This window comes from Coregonus clupeaformis, chromosome 36 (assembly GCF_020615455.1).
Source record: "Coregonus clupeaformis isolate EN_2021a chromosome 36, ASM2061545v1, whole genome shotgun sequence".
NCBI lineage: Eukaryota > Metazoa > Chordata > Actinopteri > Salmoniformes > Salmonidae > Coregonus > Coregonus clupeaformis.
Genome location: NC_059227.1, coordinates 10,555,490 through 10,582,842, shown reverse-complemented (window position 1 = coordinate 10,582,842; position 27,353 = coordinate 10,555,490). Strand labels below are relative to the sequence as shown.

Below are 27,353 nucleotides of genomic sequence, written 5' to 3'. Positions count from 1 at the left end.
ATCCATGGCAGCCGAAGGTTTTACATTTATAAACCAACACTATGGTGTTTAGGTATTTGTTGTAAATTCATACAGAAACTCAATAAATGGAGTAAGAATAGTTAGGGTCAATTAAGTAACACTAAGGAATATGTATGCCCTTTGAAGGGTATGTTAAATACACATTTGTTAGACTACACTACACATTTTCTGTAGATTCTGTAGTTTATTTTAAAAAGCAGTAAATGATGCAAATTACTCACAAGTTGTTGGTCTTTCTGGCTCCTAAGTAGTTTATTATGGATGGGTCTGAAAACTCATCACCAACCATTGTTGGACCCGTCTCCTAAAGCACAGTGATAATGCAAGGTAAACTTAATTTCCAATGCCCTCCCAATTGGACTGCAACATGATTCGTTTTCTATTACCAATTATATCTTGCACAAATTGTAGAAATAAAGCAAAGTAAAGGATGTTTGCCACAACTTATCTTTATGTTATATTGACATCATTGTGTGGATCTAGTTAAATAAAGCAACACATTGTTGAACACATACATGTCTCTCTCAACATATGCATAATCAATGGTGAAAATAGAAAATAGACTACTGACCAGGCAGAGTAGTGTGCTGATGAGAATATATGGCATCCTTACAAAAGCTTCCCAGATGTTGGATGTTTTGCTGTCTCTCTGTGTGGCTAAATAATGTTCTGTGGTTTGGGGATGCTTCAGGTGATGGAGCTGGGTGAGTTGTGTGTGCACTGACTAAAATCAGCAATTTCATGCATTGAGAAGGCATCACCAACACAGATACTATCTTTAATATCCTCAAGGCTGTGCTACAGTAAAATGACAGACAGATTAAACAAACTCTGATTGTCTGTAAACTTGTCATTCTGTGCAGACTGCAGAGCAATATTACTAGACATTGGAAAACATATTTTTCTAGAACCCTTTCATTTCACTCAACAAATTAGTCAATGGTTTAATTAGCTTCAGGACCGCAACTATGGGAGTCTGTTGGGACATGGGGCTGACTTGTTACCAAGTACCTAAACTCCGCCACGCGACTCGGAGGTTCATTTAAAAAACATTAGTCAGCGCCATACCCCGTGGAGGAGTTGAGGTACTTGGCAAATATTAGTAGCCTAAAATGTATTATAAATGCACAAAAACTGAAGAACCTTACCTATCCTAAGACTGATGTTTGGCGATGATGAATAAAATAGCTAGGAAACATAATTTTTTGTTGCATAATCTATAATTTCCTTCAAGGGTCCTTGCTATCCGGGATCCTTGGGACTTTTAGGAAACTTTATGGAAACATTGTTTACCGAGGGAATTATTATTATGTAACACATTTTAGGGAATCGTGCGTTTGTGATTCTTCCCAGAGAGGAAGAGGAAAAGAGAGGCCCAACTCGGCGGAAAATCATCTGTCTCCCTCCAGCAGGCGGCGGTTTTTCGTTGTTTCACCCAACAAGCAAGGAGTTTTTGTAAGGAGGTCAATGAGAGAGTGTCGAATTTGGTGATCAAAAAAATGTATGGCTTATTTGATATAAACAGTACCAGCTCCCAAAATGAGTACCGGCACCTATTTCAGTCAAAGTCAAGCACTGACAATAAGTCAGTTTGATGGAAACACATCTCCGGTGGGAAAATATTCAAATTGAATTTGTTGCAAATTGGATGGAAACCTAGCTAATGTCAGGTGTAAAGATGTTGCCAAAAAAGCTTGTTGGTGAAACATAGCCGATCAACCTAGCATAATCTTTCGGGAAGATAATTCAATGTCAGAAAAATGTAAGACCTCCCAACTTATTCAACACATTGTTTGGAATGAAATACCAAATTGATTCTGTATTGACCAAACATATTTTCAACCAATTGACCTCGAAAGTGTTATGTCAACAAAATCCAACACTTCCAGACCTCCTTCAGATCTCTTATTTGAGAGACTTCTTTTTACAAATGAAGAATTAAGAAGGGATGTCTCCTGAGTGGCGCAGTGGTCTAAGGCACTGCATCGCAGTGCTAGCTGTGCCACTAGAGATCCTGGTTCGAATCCAGGCTCTGTCGTAGCCGGCCGTGACCGGGAGACCCATGGGGCGGCGCGCAATTGGCCCAGCGTCGTCCAGGGTAGGGGAGGGAATGGCCTGCAGGGATGTAGCTCAGTTGATAGAGCATGGCGTTTGCAACGCCAGGGTTGGGGGTATGAAAAAAATAATAATAATAATGTAAGTCGCTCTGGATAAGAGCGTCTGCTAAATGACGTAAATGTAAATGTAAGAAAGAAAATGTATGCACTCACTAACTGTAAGTCACTCTGGATAAGAGCGTCTGCTAAATGACTAAAATGTAAATGTAAATGAAGTCAAGAAAGATCTTGTTAATCTCTTTAAAGGTAGAGTGATTTACAAATAAAGAATATGAGGGGTACACAAACCAGACAGTCCCTCTGCCTTGGACAGAAGCACTCTCCCAAGTACAGTGGGGAAAAAAAGTATTTAGTCAGCCACCAATTGTGCAAGTTCTCCCACTTAAAAAGATGAGAGAGGCCTGTAATTTTCATCATAGGTACACGTCAACTATGACAGACAAAATGAGAGAAAAAAAATCCAGAAAATCACATTGTAGGATTTTTAATGAATTTATTTGCAAATTATAGTGGACAATAAGTATTTGGTCAATAACAAAAGTTTCTCAATACTTTGTTATATACCCTTTGTTGGCAATGACACAGGTCAAACGTTTTCTGTAAGTCTTCACAAGGTTTTTACACACTGTTGCTGGTATTTTGGCCCATTCCTCCATGCAGATCTCCTCTAGAGCAGTGATGTTTGGGGCTGTCGCTGGGCAACACAGACTTTCAACTCCCTCCAAAGATTTTCTATGGGGTTGAGATCTGGAGACTGGCTAGGCCACTCCAGGACCTTGAAATGCATCTTACGAAGCCACTCCTTCGTTTGCCCGGGCGGTGTGTTTGGGATCATTGTCATGCTGAAAGACCCAGCCACGTTTCATCTTCAATGCCCTTGCTGATGGAAGGAGGTTTTCACTCAAAATCTCACAATACATGGCCCCATTCATTCTTTCATTTACACGGATCAGTCGTCCTGGTCCCTTTGCAGAAAAACAGGCCCAAAGCATGATGTTTCCACCCCCATGCTTCACAGTAGGTATGGTGTTCTTTGGATGCAACTCAGCATTCTTTGTCCTCCAAACACGACGAGTTGAGTTTTTACCAAAAAGTTATATTTTGGTTTCATCTGACCATATGACATTCTCCCAATCCTCTTCTGGATCATCCAAATGCACTCTAGCAAACTTCAGACGGGCCTGGACATGTACTGGCTTAAGCTGGGGGACACGTCTGGCACTGCAGGATTTGAGTCCCTGGCGGCGTAGTGTGTTACTGATGGTAGGCTTTGTTACTTTGGTCCCAGCTCTCTGCAGGTCATTCACTAGGTCCCCCCGTGTGGTTCTGGGATTTTTGCTCACCGTTCTTGTGATCATTTTGACCCCACGGGGTGAGATCTTGTGTGGAGCCCCAGATCGAGGGAGATTATCAGTGGTCTTGTATGTCTTCCATTTCCTAATAATTGCTCCCACAGTTGATTTCTTCAAACCAAGCTGCTTACCTATTGCATAATCAGTCTTCCCAGCCTGGTGCAGGTCTACAATTTTGTTTCTGGTGTCCTTTGACAGCTCTTTGGTCTTGGCCATAGTGGAGTTTGGAGTGTGACTATTTGAGGTTGTGGACAGATGTCTTTTATACTGATAACAAGTTCAAACAGGTGCCATTAATACAGGTAACGAGTGGAGGACAGAGGAGCCTCTTAAAGAAGAAGTTACAGGTCTATTGACCAAATACTTATTTTCCACCATAATTTGCAAATAAATTCATTAAAAATCCTACAATGTGATTTTCTGGAATTTTTTTCTCTCATTTTGTCTGTCATCGTTGACGTGTATCTATGATGAAAATTACAGGCCTCTCTCATCTTTTTAAGTGGGAGAACTTGCACAATTGGTGGCTGACTAAATACTTTTTCCCCCACTGTATAGATAGATCCCTTTGTAGCCAATTATTAAATATGTTCTTGGTTTTAATATTCATAAATTCATATGTTGTCTGCCTAAATGATTTTTAGATAGATGTATTCCTAAATATTAAATGCAGTTCTTTAGAGGAATATTATCTATTTATTTATCATGAGAGTCATATAAACATAAGATTTCACATTTAGAAACATTCAGTTTGAATCCAGAAGCAATAGAGAATGCAGTGCTGGAATTAAGAGTATGGTCTTTGTCTTATAAAAAAATAGTAGTATCGTCAACCAGCTGGGAAATGTTGATTTCTATGTCAAAAGTTGATAAGCCATGCAAATTTGAATTATTCAGAATATCTAGAGATAGAAGTTCCACTACCAAAATTAATTTAAAAAAGGCAAAATTGGACATCCCTGTTGTACACTTCTGTTGATACTGAATATTTTGGATGTATTAAGGTTTAGTATCACATACAGTGGGGGAAAGAAGTATTTAGTCAGCCACCAATTGTGCAAGTTCTCCCACTTAAAAAGATGAGAGGCCTGTAATTTTCATCATAGGTACACGTCAACTATGACAGACAAAATGAGAAAAAAAAATCCAGAAAATCACATTGTAGGATTTTTAATGAATTTATTTGCAAATTATGGTGGAAAATAAGTATTTGGTCACCTACAAACAAGAAAGATTTCTGGCTCTCACAGACCTGTAACTTCTTCTTTAAGAGGCTCCTCTGTCCTCCACTCGTTACCTGTATTAATGGCACCTGTTTGAACTTGTTATCAGTATAAAAGACACCTGTCCACAACCTCAAACAGTCACACTCCAAACTCCACTATGGCCAAGACCAAAGAGCTGTCAAAGGACACCAGAAACAAAATTGTAGACCTGCACCAGGCTGGGAAGACTGAATCTGCAATAGGTAAGCAGCTTGGTTTGAAGAAATCAACTGTGGGAGCAATTATTAGGAAATGGAAGACATACAAGACCACTGATAATCTCCCTCGATCTGGGGCTCCACGCAAGATCTCACCCCGTGGGGTCAAAATGATCACAAGAACGGTGAGCAAAAATCCCAGAACCACACGGGGGGACCTAGTGAATGACCTGCAGAGAGCTGGGACCAAAGTAACAAAGCCTACCATCAGTAACACACTACGCCGCCAGGGACTCAAATCCTGCAGTGCCAGACGTGTCCCCCTGCTTAAGCCAGTACATGTCCAGGCCCGTCTGAAGTTTGCTAGAGTGCATTTGGATGATCCAGAAGAGGATTGGGAGAATGTCATATGGTCAGATGAAACCAAAATAGAACTTTTTGGTAAAAACACAACTCGTCGTGTTTGGAGGACAAAGAATGCTGAGTTGCATCCAAAGAACACCATACCTACTGTGAAGCATGGGGGTGGAAACCTCATGCTTTGGGGCTGTTTTTCTGCAAAGGGACCAGGACGACTGATCAGTGTAAAGGAAAGAATGAAAGGGCCATGTATCATGAGATTTTGAGTGAAAACCTCCTTCCATCAGCAAGGGCATTGAAGATGAAACGTGGCTGGGTCTTTCAGCATGACAATGATCCCAAACACACCGCCCGGGCAACGAAGGAGTGGCTTCGTAAGAAGCATTTCAAGGTCCTGGAGTGGCCTAGCCAGTCTCCAGATCTCAACCCCATAGAAAATCTTTGGAGGGAGTTGAAAGTCCGTGTTGCCCAGCGACAGCCCCAAAACATCACTGCTCTAGAGGAGATCTGCATGGAGGAATGGGCCAAAAACCAGCAACAGTGTGTGAAAACCTTGTGAAGACTTACAGAAAACGTTTGACCTGTGTCATTGCCAACAAAGGGTATATAACAAAGTATTGAGAAACTTTTGTTATTGACCAAATACTTATTTTCCACCATAATTTGCAAATAAATTCATAAAAAATCCTACAATGTGATTTTCTGCATTTATTTTTCTCATTTTGTCTGTCATAGTTGACGTGTACCTATGATGAAAATTACAGGCCTCTCATCTTTTTAAGTGGGAGAACTTGCACAATTGGTGGCTGACTAAATACTTTTTTCCCCCACTGTAACTATTTATACCTTTGTAAAACATGTGAATTACTTTGATAAAATGTTCACTGAAACCAAACATTTTCAGAGACCGAAAGAGAAATTAATGGTCAATTGTGTCAAAGGCTTTACAAAAGTCTAGAAATAAAATAACAGCGTCTGAGTCAATTGCTTCTGAATAGTCCATAAGGTCCAAGACTAAACCAATGTTGGAACTTATGTGACGGCCCTTCATAAATCCTGTTTGAGTTGAATTTTTAATTGTATCTATTCCTTTCTTTAATCTTTTGGCATAAACCAGAGCAATCAATTTGTAATCAATATTTAATAAAGTGATTGGTCTCCAATTGTCAATGAGAAAAGGGTCTTTATCAGGCTTCGGAATCTGTGAAATAAGGCCCTGCTTCATAGTGGAAACCATTTCACAGTTTTCAATGCAATCTTGAAACATATTAGAAATAGGGTCCTCTAGTAACTCCCAAAACTACCTATAAAATTCAACTGACAGGCCATCAGGCCAGGTGATTTCCCTTTTTTCTCCGTGATTGACGCAAGTGATTCGCAAACTGAGTGGAAATCATTCTCAATCACAGGGACATACAGTTGAAGTCGGAAGTTTACATACACTTAGGTTGGAGTCATTAAAACTTGTTTTTCAACCACTCCACAAATGTCTTGTTAACGAACTATAGTTTTGGCAAGTCGGTTAGGACATCTACTTTGTGCATGACACAAGTAATTTTTCCAACAATTGTTTACAGACAGATTATTTCACTTATAATTCACTGTATCACAATTCCAGTGGGTCAGAAGTTTACATACACTAAGTTGACTGTGCCTTTAAACAGCTTGGAAAATTCCAGAAAATGATGTCATGGCTTTAGAAGCTTCTGATAGGCTAATTGACATAATTTGAGTCAATTGGAGGTGTACCTGTGGATGTATTTCAAGGCCTACCTTCAAACTCAGTGCCTCTTTGCTTGACATCATGGGAAAATCAAAAGATAAATCAGCCAAGCCCTCAGAAAAAAAATTGTAGACCTCCACATGTCTGGTTCATCCTTGGGAGCAATTTCCAAACGCCTGCAGATATAGATACTTTTGTACCTGTTTCCTCCAGCATCTTCACAAGGTCCTTTGCTGTTGTTCTGGGATTGATTTGCACTTTTCGCACCAAAGTACGTTAATCTCTAGGAGACAGAACGCGTCTCCTTCCTGAGCGGTATGACGGCTGCGTGGTCCCATGGTGTTTATACTTGCGTACTATTGTTTGTACAGATGAATGTGGTACCTTCAGGCGTTTGGAAATTGCTCTCAAGGATGAACCAGACTTGTGGAGGTCTACAAATTTTATTCTGAAGTCAATCATGTCAAATTCGTTACTATGATGTGATGTCATTAAAGACGGTGGAACAACATAACTGTATCTCTGCGGGTGTACATTTCCCAGTTATGAGGTTTGCATCTAATTTTTGTATAAAACGAATGATTAAGTATAATAATACTTTTGTGAAGATAACAATGTGATTTTAGCATTCTAGATGAGATTATTGTTTTCCATATTGATTTGTTCTCAGTCAGTGGCCACGCCCAGATGAGCACAAACATAATGGAACGGCCCTTTTACCCCGAGTGCATAAAAAGCCTTGAAAAACTAATTAACATTAGACAGGCAGACGTGAAGCGTGAGCTAAACGTTACAAAATGGTTAGACCAGAAAGACCAGAAAACGTGAGACGTTAGTCCACACGTTTGAAATGGAGAAACTCTGAAACTCTCAACTGCTACACGAGGTGAAGAAGAAGACAATGCACTAGACCTTCTTGCAGGTTCAAGGATTATGCGATGTTCAGAATGAGACTGATAAGAAGTAATTATTTATAATAAGTGACTTATCGATATAACATAATAGTTTAATTAATTAATTCGGGAGATGGTAACTCGTTAAACAACTTTTTCCGTAGTGCCCCAAATTCCTAATGAATTAATTGTTACATGATTAATTTAATCGAGTGACAATTAAACATAGTTAGGTGATTTGATAAATAACAGTCAGACATTAAAGTAAGTCACGTCACAACACCTGATGTCCTCTCCCTCTACCTCTCTTACACCTTGGATTTTCAGATTCCACCTGCGAGAGTAACGTTGAAGTTCAGCTAGACTCTCACTCAGCTCCTTATTTTGGGACTGCAGTTTCTTCACCTCGTTCTCTAGAAACGTTATATTTTCCTTGTTCCCACTCACATCTGTGTGAAACTGATGGACAGTCTCTGACAAACTATCCATCTTCTTTGATGTTTCTTTGGTAGCCCGCTCTATGGTGGAAACTTGTGGCATCTTGATTAATAGTCAGGGTCTGGACATGGAAATGCCCTCTTTCACGTTTTTCTCCAGTAGACTTTTGCTTGGGGTCTGTGAGGTAAAGGGGTTGAAAGGCTCTCGTCCTGGTCCATCTCGTTCTTTCTCTTGCTTGAGCTTGCGTCATCCTGTGTGTCCATGCTGCTCTGGCTCTTGTCGTTGCTAGCTAGCATGCCTGCCGTCTTCCGTGAGACTTGGCTATGTCATCTTCTGTTGTCTTTCTGTCGTGTTCTGCACCACTCAACTTGAAAAAACTAATTCTAAAAGGATAGGCGGGAGATTGACAGCCTGCCGTGCCGCTTTGTGGTCAACGACTCCCATTGTTAGAGTGGAGAGACATGTATCTTGTTAGTACAGTGAGGGAAAAAAGTATTTGATCCCCTGCTGATTTTGTACGTTTGCCCACTGACAAAGAAATGATCAGTCTATAATTTTAATGGTAGGTTTATTTGAAGAGTGAGAGACAGAATAACAACAACAAAATCCAGAAAAACGCATGTCAAAAATGTTATAAATTGATTTCCATTTTAATGAGGGAAATTAGTATTTGACCCCCTCTCAATCAGAAAGATTTCTGGCTCCCAGGTGTCTTTTATACAGGTAATGAGCTGAGATTAGGAGCACACTCTTAAAGGGAGTGCTCCTAATCTCAGCTTGTTACCTGTATAAAAGACACCTGTCCACAGAAACAATCAATCAATCAGATTCCAAACTCTCCACCATGGCCAAGACCAAAGAGCTCTCCAAGGATGTCAGAGACAAGATTGTAGACCTACACAAGGCTGGAATGGGCTACAAGACCATCGCCAAGCAGCTGGTGAGAAGGTGACAACAGTTGGTGCGATTATTCGCAAATGGAAGAAACACAAAATAACTGTCAATCTCCCTCGGCCTGGGGCTCCATGCAAAATCTCACCTCATGGAGTTGCAATGATCATGAGAACAGTGAGGAATCAACCCAGAACTACACGGGAGGATCTTGTCAATAATCTCAAGGCAGCTGGGACCATAGTCACCAAGAAAACAATTGGTAACGCACTACGCCGTGAAGGACTGAAATCCTGCAGCGCCCGCAAGGTCCCCCTGCTCAAGAAAGCACATATACAGGGCCGTCTGAAGTTTGCCAATGAACATCTGAATGATTCAGAGGAGAACTGGGTGAAAGTGTTGTGGTCAGATGAGACCAAAATCGAACTCTTTGGCATCAGCTCAACTCGCCGTGTTTGGAGGAGGAGGAATACTGCCTATGACCCCAAGAACACCATCCCCACCGTCAAACATGGAGGTGGAAAAATTATGCTTTGGGGACAGGACAACTTCACCGCATCAAAGGGATGATGGACGGGGCCGTCAAATCTTGGGGGAGAACCTCCTTCCCTCAGCCAGGGCATTGAAAATGGGTCGTGGATGGATATTCCAGCATGACAATGACCCAAAACACACGGCCAAGGCAACAAAAGAGTGGCTCAAGAAGAAGCATATTAAGGTCCTGGAGTGGCCTAGCCAGTCTCCAGACCTTAATCCCATAGAAAATCTGTGGAGGGAGCTGAAGGTTCGAGTTGCCAAACGTCAGCCTCGAAACCTTAATGACTTGGAGAAGATCTGCAAAGAGGAGTGGGACAAAATCCCTCCTGAGATGTGTGCAAACCTGGTGGCCAACTACAAGAAACATCTGTCCTCTGTGATTGCCAACAAGGGTTTTGCCACCAAGTACTAAATCATGTTTTGCAGAGGAGTCTAATACTTATTTCCCTCATTAAAATGCAAATCAATTTATAAAATTTCTGACATGCGTTTTTCTGGATTTTTTGGGTTTTATTCTGTCTCTCACTGTTCAAATAAACCTACCATTAAAAATATAGACTGATCATGTCTTTGTCAGTGGGCAAACATACAAAATCAGCAGGGGATCAAATACTTTTTTCCCCTCACTGTACCTCTGAGATGTGTTTTTGTTATACAGAAATATTACTTTTTAAATCTGAATTATTTATCTGTTTTCAAAGTAGTAGGCATGTTGTAAATCAAATGATACAAACCCCTCAAAAATCAATTTTAATTATAGGTTGTAAGGCAACAAAATAGGAGAAATGCCAAGGGGGTGAATACTTTCGCAAGCCACTGTAGATATCATGATTATTATTTTGAAGATTGTGTGTAATGTGTAGTGAAATTGTTTCAATGAACCAAGCACCAGCCCATTCTTCAGTCCATGTAATGGCATTTTAGAAGAAGCATGGAGCTATTCTTCTTAGGTTAACTACTGTAAGTACATAACTGAAGACATCAATCTACCTTGTTTCCAGTGTGTTATGCTGCTGATTTTTGTTTTGAGGAAATGTTTACAGCTGATGATTTGCATTCATTAAAGATTAATTAAATCTTACTTGGCACACATTGCATTTGTATTCTTCCATTTATGTTGGTTTCAATAGGACTAAGTTAATACTATTTTAACATTCCAATACAGTCCTTTAAAATGGATATCATGTCAATTTGGGAAAATATGTAAACTAAGTAAGACTGAGTTGAAATAACCTATGTAGACAGGAGATCTAATGATAAAATAATTTTAATACAATGCATCTTATACAGAAACTATAGTTCTTGAATGTACAAACAAATAGGGAAAATTGAGTAGTTAACGGTAGTAAACCTTGTTAGTTAGGGGGCATGTACTGACGTTTATTCTATTAAGAGCAGATGTTTGACAAATAAAGATAATTGATATATTGATGTACAGTTGGAATGTCAAATACAAAGATGATGATTTAAATGAAAAACACACTGGTAGAAAACCAGACACCCTTGAAAAACAAAATAAACATTTTCTAAATATGTCCACGTCATCCAGTGGAGTTAACACTATTAGAATTATTATTTTACAAGTCCATTGGGTTGGTGAAAAATGTCACATTTGTGAAGCTGAGCTCCCTCTGGTTCTCAAAGCCTCTATAGGCCCATATACTGTACAATACAAATCAGTATACAGTGTAAGCCTAAGCATGTGCGCATCACTGTGCTCCTTAGGGCAATAGGCAACATTCTCCATGCAAAGTACCCTCTCGTAGTGTAGGAATGCATTCTTCCCTCAGTAATGGGACGGTCCAAAATCATATCAACCCAACAGTTATGGCCAGCATCTCCCCATTAGCCATTTTTCTTAGCTCTCCCCTCAGGGAAGTGTGTACACACAAACACACAAGAGCTGCCATTGTGCAAGTCTATGGTGAGGGGCATAGCCACATGACATACAGCCATGCTCTCACTCCCTGGTATGGTGGCAGCTGAGCTCAGTCCTTGGCGTCGCCCACCCCATCTGCGTTGATGGCAAACATGGCTTCAGACTCTGGAAGGCAGGGCGAGTCGTAGATTTTGCAGATCCTCGTTTCCCCACGGCCTTTCCTCAAGTACAGTCTGAAAACAAGGAGCGGTTTTAGCTTGATAGCTAGCTGTATTCTTCTAGAACCCAGGGGCTTAACAAGTGGTATGCTATGTTTGAAAAAATTTGAATGTGACAAAGAGGGAGTAAGAAGGGGTCAATGGAGTCACTCACCGCGTAGTGGAGGCATGTGCCATGATGTTGCCCCCGATAGGTTTTTTAGGGTCTGCCGAGAACATGGCAGCACCGTCTACCTGGGCCACCACCTGATTGGTTATCACCACGGCAACGCCATACTGTGACAAGGCGCGAGACAAAAATGTTTTTAGCGTTATGACCATACCATGAAGAGAGTTGTGCACACACATAAAATTGATCTACAGAGAAGGGTTCAGAATGTTGCTGATAAACATATTGCATTAGACCGACACCAGCGCAATAGATAAGGAGTTCGGCGAACAGACAAAGCCCCTGTAATTCTAGCCCTGACCTTACCTCGTCTGCTAGCCTCAGCAGCATTCTCAGGAAGCGTCCCAGGTGGCCTTGCCGTGCAGCGAGCTCTCCCCTCCCGGAGTAGTCAGTCCTGTAGAGGGCTGTGGCACTGTCCACTATCAGCAGGGCATACCTGAGAGAGAGAGAAGGGGCCACATGGTTAGAGACCTATAGCGTTGCAGACTGGGTGACCATAGGGGTACTTTACTAGGATTTCCTTGAGGGTGTCCTTATTCCAGATCACCAACTCATGTTACAAACAATACTATTAACATGGAAGGAAAGCAAGGTATGTGAGAAATGGAAAAACATCTGAAGGATCGGAAACTTCACGAAGAGGGAGTGAGATGGGCCTGACCTGGACTCTGCCATCATGGCTGAGGCTTGGTAAAGCAGCTGGGTCTGGTGGTCTGTGTTAAAGGCCCTAGCGTAGGCTACGTTGTCCAGAACGTCACTCCCAACAAGTCCATACCTAATAAAAGACACAACAGTACATTCTAGTGTGATACAGCTTTTTGAAGGAAGTACTGCATTTGCAATGGTAACTCTCTGAACAGACAGAAATTGATGCCTGTTATTCCTGTAGTGGAATAGTGTTGCTCCAAATTTATATCTGTCAGTGTCATATAACCCAGTAGCTACTCCATTGTTATTGTGTTAGTCCATGAGAGAACTCACCTCTCTGCTACAGCCAGTAACCTCTCTGGCCTGAAGGTCCCCTCTGTGTCAATGTACATGGCTTTGCCCTCTCCACCACCCTGGTCAATGGGCAACTGAGTTGGGGAAAAGCACAAAATCAAAAAATTGAATGTCCTGAGTGCTATCGTCATATGCTGTGAGCAGATGTGATTGGTATGAGATAAGAGTGTACAGCAAAGTCTTCCTTTATTAGTGTGAAAAAGAATGGCATCATGGCCAGTACCTGACAGGTGACTGCAAGGGTGTGGCACAGCTGTGTCTTTCCTGTCCGGAACTCTCCAAACATTTCTGTGATGGAGCCTGTCTCTATCCCACCTGAGAGAGAGAGAAAAACTTTTTCATACTAACGACAAATACAACTGGGCAACTCAAAAAACGTGTCCTGAGTCATAAACAATGGTTCTAAAATCTAGGTAACTGGCAACGATCCCAGCCTCACCCTGTAGCAGCTTGTCCAGCTCTTTAGACCCAGTGGAGACTTGGATGATTTCAGCTCGGCGTTGGTGGAACTCTGTTGCTGTGGTGAAGCCCATGGGCACTAGTTTGGCAGCTTCAGCCTGGAGAAAATACCATAGAGGTAGACGAACATCAGCCACAGTCATTATATCAGGCCTAATGTCAACTGTGGGCAACACAAAATTAGCAGAAAATAAAAACTCAGATTGGTATATGAAGGTGACCTAACCAGGACTTTGTCTGCTTTGGCCTCACTGATCCCCTTGATGTTAAGCAGCTCCTTCTTGGGGGCATAGGCCACTGCCTCAATGGTGTGGAAGCCTGCATCCTCCAGTTTCTTTAGGTCACTGGCACTGATGCCACATTGCTGTGTAGGAGACATTGCAAATGACACTACCATCATGCATTTGATGTGAAGACGGAACATTTGAATATTAATCAGTTCTGCCTAGTACGGGGAATTGCCTGTCATTATCAGCCAAACATAGCTAATACTGTACCCCTGATAAATTAGGAATAAATGCACCAACACCTACCTCAAGTCTGCTCAGTGGCTGTGGTCCAAAACTCTCCTCCTCCTCTACCTCTGCCTCCACCCTGGCCTCGCTCCTCACAGCCATCTTGATTTATGGACAGGTGAGGTATGTCTGTCAAAGGGGAAAATATTTGAAGGTGCATGGGTGCAAGAGTTATAACTCTATAGCTAGTAAACAAGTATTTTTCACAGTGGACAAAACAACTGCGAGGCAGATAGTACTTTCCATTGTGTTAGTTACTGAGACACACTTGATCAAGACAGGGTTGTTTTCTCATTGGAATTGAGAAATTATTCTAACTACCAAGAGATGTTACACAACCGGAAATTGAAACTAACTACACTAGTAACTGGTAAAGTTGTTGATGTTGACCTTTCCAGCTTTCAGTCTGTTCAGGCATCTAGTTATCAAACAATTATTGACTTACTAAGTGAAAATATAAGATTTAGCTAGCTAGGCCACCTAGTAGGTGTTGTATTTCTGGTTTACTGGTCTTGCAGTCTTTGCATTTGATTGATATTCATTAAAGGTAGGTAACGTTCGCTAGCATTAGGCTAATTTGTTCTGCTGAGATACTGAATGACATGATCTGGCATGTCTGTGAGTGACTTGGCTTACGTCCTTATGTTTAACTCAAAATAGTACCTAGGTCATGTTAATTTTAAGTTATGGGATAGGATTTATCCAATGTTATAATAACAGCGTCCACTTACCTCTAGTTTTTCTTGCTTGAACCAAAATCTCCCGCTCGCTAGTCAACGTACTTGTTTAGCAGGCTACGTAATTACGCTAACCCTTCCCTCGAGCGCTGGGATTGGACATTGTTGGGCTGCATCTCAATGATAAACATGTACTTCCTTTCATTCCCTTGATCTGCACCTGGAAAAACAATATACGGAAGCAAGGAAAATATAGTGGTCAGTGAGCACTATATAACCTATGCGTTTGCTATTTATAAAAACGGTTGGCTGCTATGCCCTCACCCGTCTGGGCAGTAGGCTGTGAATTCTCTCACCCACTAGTATGCTGACTGTGATTTGGGTTCTGACCCTCCACAGGATGTCCGGTAAGAACAATGCTAATGCTTCTCTTTTCAGGGTTGTTATTTCCTTTTCCTCTTCACCAACACACATTAACCACACACACACTTTTGGTCATATAACATGAATCTTGACTGGGAGTGAATCTTGGTGGACTGTACTTGTGTTAATCCAAATGAATTGTGGTTCTATAAGGCAAAAACATGCACAACATAACAGTATCAGTAAAGTGTAATACTTATGCAATATAGATAGGCTATATAAACATGAATGAATAAGCATAATATTACACTATTATAATACAGCTATAAACAGGGCTAATAACTTAGCAGCATAAACATTAACCTAAAGATGAACCTCTTGTCGGAGAGAGAGAAACCAATTACTGAGACTGACAAGATAAATATGTATGGCACCCTCTCTCTCCCGCCTGGTGCGAGAGCCTGCCCCGCTGAGGTCTTATCTGATCTGCCCTAGCGCCACAAGGGTCACAATTACTACACATTACAAATCAGAGAAGATGAAGGGGAGGAGACAATAAGAGGCCACTTGAGACTATTGAGATGCAGCCATGTGAGCATAACAGTAATTTCACTCAGGGGGTTCGATTAATCCCATCCGGGTGTCCATGTAGGCGTGTTTTCTATCGGCTGAAAGTTGATTGCATTCGATTTGGAACCGGGCTGCCTCCCGGGCGTGAGACAGGTGCCCCGTTCAAAGCACACGCCAAAGTCGGCTCAAAAACAAAAGTGACGTAATAAAGCAACGTGTAGTAATTACTAGGATTCTGTGGTTTCTCATGCAAAAGAGTTTGCTTTTGATAAAAATGCTTTATCTGCCTTCCCAATGAAAACTAGTTAGAACATTCATTTTATGGAAAAGATATGCATGTTTCTAGACGAAGCACTATGCTGCCTTCTTGACAAAATGATTGAGCAGCGCAGATTACTGTTCGATTTGAGAAAGCGTGCCTCTCTCCCTGCTTTCACCCGATTACATAACGGAACTATGCCCGGTGCCGCGCAGCGCAGCATAATCAAATCCGCCCGATGTAAAAATCCTGTTAACTTCCCATACTATGAAATTATATGTACATATTTGTATGATGGCCAGATATGATATGTAACCCCCATTTGTTCACAAAGAGAGTACTGAAGAGCCAAGGGTACACTGGTCTAACATATATACAATTGTTATCATACAGAGGAGAAAACATGGGTAAAAGTTGTAACATTTTAATAATGATTCAGGCAATAAACAAAGACAAATGTTCATGTAGTATTCAAGCGTTTTTCAGTTATTGTAATTCTCACCATAGTTTTGCTAGAGGCAATACATCAAAGATGGTTTGTAATGGCCAACTATTACAAAACATGAAAATTGATCCCTTATGAACAACAATTATAAAAATCATCAAAACTTATGGTAGAAAACATGTCAAATTAACACAAAAGAAAATGGGATATTGAACATTATTAATAAATGGAATTGACAAACATATACATATTTTCATTCACTACATGGAATGTAGCACCACAACAGCCATTGACTGGAACTGGTCTCAGCACAGCAGACTTTCATGGATCCTCTTGACAATCTTGGTCAAGTAGTTCTTGGCTGGTGTTACTGATGATACAATGTCCTCCACCTGGTCTCTCCTGTATAGAATAAACATGAATTATTAAAGGTGCCTTGTTGCAACAATGTACAAATAAGACTAGAAACAAAACACAGGTGTGTGCGTGAGAAGACAAACATTAAGTCTTACGTTGCGTTTCCAATGTGATTTCGGAAGTTTTGCACATGAAGGAGACCGAAGGGGTAGGCGTAGGTAACAGCTACAGTCATCTCAAACTTGGCAAATGACTTGAGACTGGAGAACAGGATTCGAACTCTGAAATAGAGGACAAAAAATAAGTACTTTTGCATTCAGAAAGCTGTTATATGTAACTATATCTATTAAATTCCCTAGAAAGGACAGTCCCATTTAAGTCAACATTCTCTGGTGGTCTGATGGGGATGTGTCCAGTCTAAGAGTTGTATTTCTATGGTGTGTGATCTTACTGAGTGTCCACACAGCTGATGTCCAGGATGTCCAGCCTCAGAGCGCCCCACTTCTTCATCAGGTGGATCTCTTCTCCCAGGAGGCGACAGCGGCTTACCACCAGACCCACATCGTGCAGCAGCTGGAGAGCGAGAAACAGACAGATATTATTTAGCCAAAACTGAACCGCTGAACATGCAATGTGATTCTAGGAGATACATTTAAAACACCAACCCTTTTTCTGGACTTCACGTCGTGTGGATCGTCCTTTAATACCCATTTAACCAAGCCTCACACTTACCTTGGGAATGTATCGACTGGTGGGGTACTTCTTGAACCAAGTGGTTTCACTGCCAATGTACTGGCATAGCAGATTGTGTACAAGCCGAGAGTAGCACTGTGACTTTTCATCTGTAAGAAAGAAAGGTGAGTTGGCAAGAGTCCTGTGTGTGGCGAGAACCAAGAAAAGATTCTACATTAAAGTGTCAGAGCTTAATTTCTCCCCACCATCCATTTGACGTTGAAATGCGATGTCCATGATGTTACGCTCAGTCTGTTCACAGACCTCTCCTCCTAAATAAGAGAGCAAAGCATTGAAAATCATTGATCTTAAAGAAAATCACTTGTCTTAATGCAACCCTTTGAAAGAAACTGCAGAGCAAAACTACTATAAACATACTAGCACCTTGGGTGCAAGGAAAGTTATACTATCAAAGAAAATATATAATCACTACATCTTACCGTTAGGTTTCTCAAACTGCACCTCCAACAGCAAGGACTCATAGAGAAAGCTGTAGATGGTCTTCCTGTCATCTTTCTGCCCAAACTTCCATTCATTCACTCTGAAACCAAAAGAGGCAAAAATTGAAATTCAAAGTTGAATGGAATGGTAGGCGTATATGCAGGGGGGGAAAAATGTATCCCTGTCTGGAAAATGAGAAACTGACCTATCCAGCATGGCAATGTGGTTCTCAAGTTCCAGAGTTTCCTTTCGGAGTCTGTCCACTTTGTCCACAGAGTTTATCTTCTGTAGTTTCAATTCACACATTTGCCTGTGGAGAAAAACAAATGGTTTCCATTTCTCTGCACATCCAGCGGAAGTGAGTAAAGTCATACAAATTAAAATCTCTATAGAGACCGTAGCTCTGGCGACGACAAAGAAAAACTGAAATGGACTAAATCCAATTTATTTGCACGAAATTATGAGTCAAGCAATGTAGACTTACCTTTCACCTTCAGCAATTGCTTTGTTGACATTCTCCAACCCTGATAGAACATAATTCAACATTAACATGTCAAATAGCAAGCACACCATTGATTAATAAATAAAAAAGTGAACCAAAAAGAAACAGAAGATTGTGGCGTCATATGTTACCTTGCTGCCTTGCTTTCCAGGTCGGCTCACTGTCCTCTACCCCGGTGCCCTCCACAGCTGCAAGTTCTGTGGCAAACAGAAGACAAAAGAAGCATGACAAAACCTCTGAAAATTCTTAATCGATTCCCACCTCCAATAACCCAATTATCTTAAGAGGATGACAAGCATGCATTGTGAAAAATAATATTAGGTCCCTTGGTTCAAATTGAATTACAATAGAGAATACTAAAGGGTCTAAAGGAGATTAACTAAAATCCAATATACCAGCTTCCAAGTCATGTAGACATTCATCAAGGTCTTTCAGACACTGATCTGTCTTCTCAATATTTCCTCTCAAGTTATGTTGTGCCTCCTGTGAAGATGTAATGGGACATCAATGAAACAGTTTATTAGGCGAGTTACACACACACAAATGTGGTAAGCATATGTCTTTTTCAGTCAAAGGTTACTAGCAACATAGTGAAGGGATTCTCGTTCTCATCAAGGGTCTTACCCGAGTTGTGTGCACAAGGTTGGAGTACAAAACAGCTTTCATTTCATGAGATCGGACTTTGCTTCTCTTTCTGAAGAATGTCATCCTCTCTTTCAACTTGGCACCAAAAAGCAGCAACTAGGGAAAATAAGCCACAACATCAAGATGGGTTGTCCAAATGGATCATTTCTGCATCAAACTTTGACTAGAAATAGCAAGAGGAAAATCAACAAATATCCAAAGAAAATAAAAGACAGGGAGACAGGCAGAAAGTTAAATACCTCTTCATCTGAAAAGCCCTTCACCGCCTCCCAAAGTGTTCCATTAACACTTTTCAGAAGATTGTCTTGGTCTCTCAGATGTGCTTTCAACCTGAAATCAGAAAGTACACCAAAGGGATGAACATGCTACATGAAATAAAATGCTATGTAAAGCGTGAGAATGAGTTGGCAATGACATGTATAATTAAACATACCCCTCCACCATTTCTGTGAGTATCTGGCAGTCTGTCTCATACACCCTCTGTTTGGGACGGTTGATATGCTTCTCGATTAACAAGTCCTCTGTTTTGCGATCCAGATCTGACACAATCTATAAGGAGTGGAATATCTGTATTTAGTACCTATATTTATTGTGAGTATAAGTATTATCCTTTGTAATAATTCCTCAAAAGTGATTAGTACATTTGTTTTGTGCAAAATACAATTCTAAAGACAAAGGTTCAAGATTTACTCTCGCAGGCAGTATACTCTGTCGAGGTTTATGGATGACAAAGTCGATGCTGAAGAGTTTCAGGAACTCTGCCACTGTAACAGTGCCTTCTTGGAGTTTCTGAAATTAAATGTGAAAGAGCAGTGAAAACACAGTATAGCGGAAATGTTAACAGGAAAAGTAAATGTAAAATGGAGTTGTTGACATACCTTCCGTACATCAAATGTGTAGTCCCCGGTGTCCTCAAGCTGGGACTCGAATTGGCTTTGTCTGTAAGCTGGAAAATGGCATGAAGTTAGTATTGCCTACCTAACCTAGACTATGCACTTGAAAAGGGATTAAGACAGACAAGGGGATAACGAATGTTTGAGTGAGACAGCAGAAATGAGCAGTAAAAGCTCCTCATAACTCACTTGACGACTCAAATGTGCCCTCACATCGGAGGTTGGAGTTGCTGCTGGAGCCATCAGCTGCAGCTCCTGTACAGTTACTGTCCCACTGAACTACCTGTGTAGGTGGCATCTGTCAAGATAAAATGTGAAAACAGACAAATCTATTAAATCGTATTGATTACATTTAACAAAATCAATGTTAACTGATTAAATGAAAAGAACTGAGCATTTACCATTTCTCTGATGTTTTCTGTTGATGGCTTACTCCTCTTTACCTCGTCCATGGAGTCTTCATGGCCCTCTTCTGGCAGGGATCTCTTATGACATTGGGTAACAGTTAGGACTGGCTCTTTAAAGACCTCATGCTCCACAACATCCTCAATCACCTTGCCTTGGAAAATATTTTCCTTGACGTCGACCCTCTGAGGAGACTTTGTGTCCACAGTTTCTGATAAGTCCTCTTCACTGCTAATGTCTGGAAGCACTTCATCATCAATGTTGTCCATCAAGATGTTGCTCCTCAGTTCATGAGTGCCACCCAAGCTATTCTTCTTCAGAAGTTTCGCAAAATCTGTCACGCTATTGGACTCAGTCTGGTTTGATTCAGAGGGTTTAGCCATTTGTGGGAGTTTGGGCAGGAAACCACCAAATGACAGTCGTGATGCAAGGCATTTACTCCTCAATTTCAAAGGAGCAGTCATTTTAGGTTTGTCATTGTGAATATGGTCCTCCAATTCAACGCTTGCTGGTTTCTCAGTCATTAATCCCATGGTTTTAGACCCGTAGTCTACAGCTGTTAAGGATTCTGTCTCTACACCGTGTTTGTCGGAGGTCCTCGCCAGGTGAGATAAAGGTGCAGTGCAGCTACCCATCACTTCAGTGGATTCATTTATCATGCGGCTCATATGATTAAGTTTCAACTGCAGATCTGCCAAACTCATTCGCCTGGTCTTAGCATTCTTGGAAAGTACGTTATCATCTTCTTTTGAGACTGAAGAGGCAATGGGAGAGCTTTCTGGTTTGTTAGGAATAAAGGAGCAGTCTTCATCTTTCAGATCAGGATCCTTTCTGTCTGCCAATCCCTTTAGGTCAAAGTGTTCTGTAAGGTTAGTGGGGATTTCTCTAGGATGACCCTCAGGTAGACACAAGGAAATTGCATTTGTGGTGGATGAAGTGCCCTTCACATCTTTCACATTGGTAGGTGCATGTTGTTCAATTTGCGTTGTGACAGCCTTGGTCATCTCCATTTCATGATCCTCAGAAAACATTTCAGTTTCGTCTCTGGCCATTTTCTTCTCCTCCAGGTTAGAGGGTACAGCTACAGGATTATTTCTACAACGTGTCGCTTCTACTACTCTTTTCACTTCCATATCACTTGCCTGATTAATTGACACCTTTGTCACATTCCCTAATGGAGCTTTTGTTTCGGGGGAAAACGTCATGTTAATAACTTTGGATTCAATTGCAACAGTCTGGCTCCTTGTCAGTTCCATTTCATCAGAGTCAGAAGATCTAGGTGCCTTTCTACTGCATAGGCTTTCAACACCTAACTGAAACATAATCTCACCATGTGCACTCTGCTCTGAGTGAGGAACCATCTGCAGGGTCTTACTCACACTGGATAAACATTGCCTTGCTCTGAAAGGGTCACGATTCCCCATCTTAATGTTTTCAGACTCAATTACAGCGGTCTGACTTCTCGTCATATCCATATCATCTGAATCCGATGACCGATGTTGATCGGTTTTGTGACCCACTCCCACAAAATGATTGCCCTTTTCTCCAGTGAAATGTGTCTTTGAGATTGTGGACGTCCTAGCCAAGGTCTCATCCCCATGGGCAGAATGTGACACATTTGCTAATATCTGTGCAGTGAGAGCTTGAGTCATCTCCATACAATTGTCGTCTTCCCCAATAAGTGTTTTATTTGAATCCAAAAAGCTGACAAATCTTCCTCTTCCACCTTGGAGTGAAGGAGTTGCGACACCAAAACCTCTGGTGTCAATGACCCCAGTTTGGCTCCTTGTGATTTCCATGTCATCTGTACTAATTTCTGCTCTAATCAGGCTCTTCTCAAATGTTTCCTTTTGGTGTTTTGTTATGGGGAGCAATCTGCCAGTGGTCTCATCTGTCACATTCAGATCATTTCTATGATCTATAGACACAGTGAGAGATTTGGTCATGTCCATACCACAGTCATCCTCTGATATACGACTTGGTCTGTTGGAAGCTGACACGAAGGATATACTTTTCCTTGTAGTGTTTTGCATGTGATTGACAACATTGAGGCTTTTGGTGTCGATGGCAACAGTTTGACTTCTAGTTATTTCCATGTCATCAGGATCCGATATGGCTACGGAAACACTGATCGCGCTGCCTTTTACCTGATCCAGCGCCCTCTCCACACTGTTAGCATCGTCTGAGAAATTGCCACATTCCATAGATGGTGGCACATAGGATAGACCAAGGTCAAACTTGGTCTTGGATTTGCAAAGAGAAGGCTTCTCCATCACACAATATTTGGAATCAATTACAGCAGTTAGGCTTTTTGTGATTTCCATGTCATTAGGATCAGAGGATGCAGGTTCCCATTCTTTATTACGTCTCTGTCCTGAAGTCATCTCCATGTTGGTACTCCGATCAGAGTGAAGGGACATCTCTGGTGTGGGGAACAAGCGCTGTAGTGGCTCATTAATTGCTGTATGGCTGTTTGACACAATATTTCCAGTGAGGGCCTCTGTCAGATCCATACCATTACAGTCTGACAAAAACACACCTCTCTGAGAAGATGGCATGCAGGACAAACTTTTCCTTGTATTCCCTAGTAAGGGAATTTCCATTAGGCCTACACTTTTGGAATCAATGGCAACGGTTTGACATCTTGTCATCTCCATGTCATCAGAGTATGGGTAGGAGGTGCTATGAAAGGTCTGTTGATTTGACTGAAAGGAGGAGATTCTGTTTTCCGGGGGAAACATCCAGGGTGATGATTCACCTTTCTTGGTCGGAGCACACACATTCTCCCGGAGAGGAACATTGAGAGCTGCAGTTATCTCCATACCATGGTCATCACCTGAGAAGATCTGGGTTATATTGGGATCTGATGTGAAGGCCACACTTCTCCTTTCTTTTTTCAGAGAGGGATTTGGGCCAATCATCCCAATGGCTTTGGAGTCAATGGCAACAGTTTGGCTCCTGGTCAACTCCATTTCATCTGGATCAGTAGAGACAGATACCTGGCTGAAAGTGCTTCCTCTAAGCCGTTGCTCTTCAGAGCTTACAGTTTGCACACACTGAAAAACTCCTTTGCCATCTATCAAAGTTGTATGGCTTTTTGTCAGATCCATATGATCTTGTTCAGTTTGCATCGTAGACATATTCATGAACTGAGGCCCTTGCCTTTGAGGGATAATTGAGCCCACTGTACAGTCTCTCCGTGTTGTCGACAAAGCTGGAACCTGATTCTCTTTATCAACTCCTGACCTGCGCGCATTGAGCGCAGCAAGGAAACGTCTGTTGTCCGTTTTTTCTGGAGGGGATGCAGCTCTGTGGAATGCCACAGTAGTTGAGGATTTGGGAGTTATTGGATTACCCATGGAGCCACTTGACTTTGTTATACTGGCAAGGAAATTTTCAAACTCTGGATCTATACCTCTGTCTGAGGTGGAAGGGTTTTTAAAGAGGGCAGAATTCTCTGTTGAGTCCTGAAAACACCCAGTTTTACTTTTCTTCACTGAAAAAGTAAAATCCATGTTTCCACAGGTAGGTGTAGTCACATTGCTTTCATGTGGCAGAACAACTGATGATTCTGAATCATTGGCGATGAGTATTGTGTGACTGTGAGTCATATCCATAAATGCTGTGTCCTCTCCTGTGAACATCATTGTTTTCTCCCCATAATCATCCTGGTTGAACATGACATTTTCCTATTAGGAGAAACAATTACTTTAGCGTCTCATGAATGACAAAGTCCACAGCAGCATTGATTAACACAGTAAGAAGTGCACTGGTAAGGTCAATGAAAAAATGGTCAATGTACCTAGGTTTTTGGCAATAGTTAAAATACTATTCATATTATAATTGTATTGTTATGAATGTCTAAGTACCTATATAAACATTGGATGAATGTAGTTACACCAATTGAAAGACTAATTTAAAGAATAATCACATTTCTCAGTCATAGCTTACCTTATTTCTTTGTTGTGAAACATGGAGGGGAGCATTCAACAAGGTTTCCATGCCTACATTTACAAATGAAGGTGCATAACAGTTAAAGGCATCTTGGTGGTCACTGGGTGCATTATACAGCACCTACCTGAGAACGCACACAGAAAATCTACTTGATAACTAGATTTTAGGCCTACCTGTGATTGGTTGAGCCCCATCAATGGAACCCGTATGAATGATCATGTTTTCTGCCGCTGTTAAATCAAATTGCATGTCAGTTGTAAATACATTACATTAAAAAACATGGACATTATTGAAAGGTTGGATAAAATGAAAGTAAAAAACCCAACCGCACTCACTGTAACAGTTTCTATTGTCACATTTTCACTCTTTAGCAATAGCAAAACAAGTCACGTAAAACAGTTCAGCCAATGTGAAACACAAAGACATTTGTGACAGTCGCCTCACTTAAATAAGCAGTAATGTGAAGCATCATATGCTCTACATTGAGAAGAAAATACATGCAAAATGTCTCAAGCATACAGTAGGCTTACTTACTAGTTGTGAGGTTTTGTAGAGGACTCCGGACAGGGGAGACATTCTTCACATCTCTGATAATCAAAGGTAATAACATTGTTTATAAGAGTTTGTTATTTTCGTGGTATTGTAGTTTAAATTCAAAATGTGGCACAGCAAAAATGTTTTACTTTGAAAACAGTAGAACATCATTGGAAGTGGCGAAACTGACTCTTCTGGAGATCCTCTTCTCTACTGGCTTGACAACCTCCACCTTGTGAAGACAACAATACATTTTCAGTCAAGTGACATGTCAGAGACATTCAGAAGTTCCCCAACTGCTATCTATTTAGTCTTTACCCGACTCTCCTCTAGCTCTGGGCCAGTGAATTTGATAGATGTCCGTGGAACTTTCAGGATCTGATTAGATGTAGATAAAATATTAATTCAGGAGACGTTCTGTTGAAATGGTAGACAAAACACCCGCTAACTAAATAGTTTTATGAGTAACTGCTGTACTAACCGAAGAAATACGCCGTTTGGAGGATCCAACATGATCACTGCTGCAATTTAGAAAACAAACCCAAGCAGTTAACGTACCTAGTAATATTAACGCTATACTTGAAATACACATGGAGAAACGTAACAATAATAATTAGGTGGGTGCTTACATTTGTCCTATTTCACACATGTACAAGTGTGTATTATACACGTGTGAATTGGGATATTATTTTATTTTTTGCATATCCCACTCCCCCTAAGACACCCTCGGAGAGTGGGGTCATGGCCAGCGATAATTTCAAAGCATTTCCAGGGTTAATTTCATGGATTAATAAAATTGGAAAGTTAGTGAACTACAATGAGGCCATCAACAAACATGTCACTCACTCCATCCTTGAAGCAGCATCAGGCGGCTCCATCTTCGTCGTCAGTTATGAAACAAATACATTGACAGAAACACGTTAACTGGCTAGTTAGTAATCGTCGTTCACATTGATAAGAGCACTCGATGTGTGAAGGATAAATACAAAAATCGATTTAACTAGCCACGTTTCCTAATACACTGAATGAATGACAATTAAAATACTTAGCTAGCTAACGTTAGCAAGAATAGTTAACGTTAGATGTGTCGCAAGTCAATCGGTAATGTTAGATAATTAACTTAGCCAGCTTGTTAAGTTGAACACATTCATGTTAAAACGTAGCAAACATATTACATTGTTAATTTACCACAAACCTACTGTACCGTGTAGCTACTATAGTTGTTCACGTCCAATTTTAAGATGCCAGCTATTAAGCGTCAAAGCAGTTGTTGGTTTTGAATTTAACCGCCCTCTCTTGAGCATGCGCAGTTGGATAACCTTCTTTAAACTGTCTGGGTTGTGTGGATATAAACGTTATACTGCCACTCCCTGGACGTCAATAAATCTTCCTCCTTTTACAGAAAAAGCTGTAAATAAGTATAAACGTGTAAACACGCTGGACTGGATTTTCGCCCTACTTACTCCTAAACAACTTATATCGTCAGGGCCAGGACCAGTTTTTTTATTCCATTATTCCATTGATTCTGTTCCCAGTTTATGTGTAAACGAAACACAAAGGCAACAACAAAAATGTTGATAATTTTGAAGTTGGGTATTCTGTTCATTTGTTTGATCCAAAAACGCAAGTTGGAAGGGATCAAATCTGAACAACTGACAGGCAGACCCAAGGTGGTGAGGGTAGGCAACTACACCTCTGCCATGCTAACCCTCAACACGACTGAAGAAATTTGGCACGGGCCCTCGGATCCTCAAGAAGTTCTACAGCTGCACAATCGAGAGCATCTTGACCGGCTGCATCACCGCCTGGTACGACGACGATGAGACTGTCTATAGAGAGGAGGTCAGAGACCTGGCAGTGTGGTGCCAGGACAACAACCTCTTCCTCAACGTCAATAAGACAAAGAAGCTGATCGTAGACTACAGGGAACGGAGGGCCAAGCACGCCCACATTCACATTGAGAGGGCTGTAGTGGAGCGGGTCGAGAGCTTCAAGTTCCTCGGTGTCCACCTCACTAAGAATCTATCATGGTCCAAACACAAAAACACAGTCATGAAGAGGGCACGACAATGCCTCTTCCCCCTCAGGAGGCTGAAAAGATTTGGCAGGTGCCCTCAGATCCTCAAAAAGTTATACAGCTGCACTATCAAGAGCATCTTGACTGGCTGCCTCACCACTTGGTATGGCAACTGCTCCGGCCTCAACCGGAAGGCTCTAGAGGTTGGTGCGGGCGGCCCAATACATCACTGGGGGTGAGCTCCCTGCCCTCCAGGACATCTACACCAGGCGATGTCTGAGGAAGGCACAAAATATCGTCAAGGACTCCAGTCACCCAAGCCACAGACTGTTCACTCTGTTACCTTTTGGCAAGCTGTATCAGAGCATCAGGTCTCGATCCAACAGGCTCCGAGACAGCTTCTACCACCAGAATGCTGAACAGCTAACTCTAGCTGTCTCCCTGCACAGACCTGCACCTTAGAGATTATTTGCACTAACTACCCACACATCCAACCCTTACACACAAATTTACACACAAACACACAAAAAACCCTAAACTCACACACACACACACTCACTCA

General features: G+C 41.4%; 2 protein-coding genes across 4 annotated transcripts; both read right to left on the bottom strand.

Annotated features, from left to right (window-relative positions):
- Positions 1-11,006: 11,006 nt before the first annotated feature.
- LOC121552281 (DNA repair protein RAD51 homolog A) lies at positions 11,007-15,020 on the bottom strand. Its single transcript, XM_041865076.2, has 10 exons — positions 14,729-15,020; positions 14,016-14,126; positions 13,709-13,846; positions 13,463-13,580; positions 13,247-13,338; positions 13,003-13,097; positions 12,683-12,796; positions 12,328-12,457; positions 12,007-12,128; positions 11,007-11,867 (listed from the first exon to the last, which is right to left on the bottom strand). Exons 2-10 carry the CDS (start codon positions 14,097-14,099, stop codon positions 11,744-11,746), a joined length of 1,017 nt encoding a protein of 338 aa, XP_041721010.1. The 5' UTR covers positions 14,100-14,126; positions 14,729-15,020; the 3' UTR covers positions 11,007-11,743.
- A 1,254-nt stretch (positions 15,021-16,274) lies between these two features.
- On the bottom strand, positions 16,275-26,052 carry knl1 (kinetochore scaffold 1). Of its 3 annotated transcripts, none has more exons than XM_041865126.2 (25): positions 25,970-26,052; positions 25,621-25,652; positions 25,256-25,295; positions 25,093-25,152; positions 24,924-25,006; positions 24,775-24,827; positions 24,414-24,470; positions 24,238-24,290; positions 20,283-23,975; positions 20,071-20,179; positions 19,867-19,934; positions 19,679-19,777; positions 19,422-19,537; positions 19,228-19,318; positions 18,968-19,084; positions 18,739-18,826; positions 18,475-18,540; positions 18,326-18,365; positions 18,047-18,151; positions 17,841-17,941; positions 17,607-17,672; positions 17,401-17,510; positions 17,120-17,241; positions 16,824-16,949; positions 16,275-16,713 (listed from the first exon to the last, which is right to left on the bottom strand). In XM_041865126.2, exons 2-25 carry the CDS (start codon positions 25,650-25,652, stop codon positions 16,617-16,619), a joined length of 5,592 nt encoding a protein of 1,863 aa, XP_041721060.2. In that variant the 5' UTR covers positions 25,970-26,052; the 3' UTR covers positions 16,275-16,616. The 3 variants fall into 3 exon arrangements, with proteins under 3 accessions (XP_041721060.2, XP_041721061.2, XP_041721062.2); XM_041865127.2 differs by having other exon boundaries at positions 25,963-26,027; XM_041865128.2 differs by having other exon boundaries at positions 25,974-25,991.
- Positions 26,053-27,353: the final 1,301 nt, after the last annotated feature.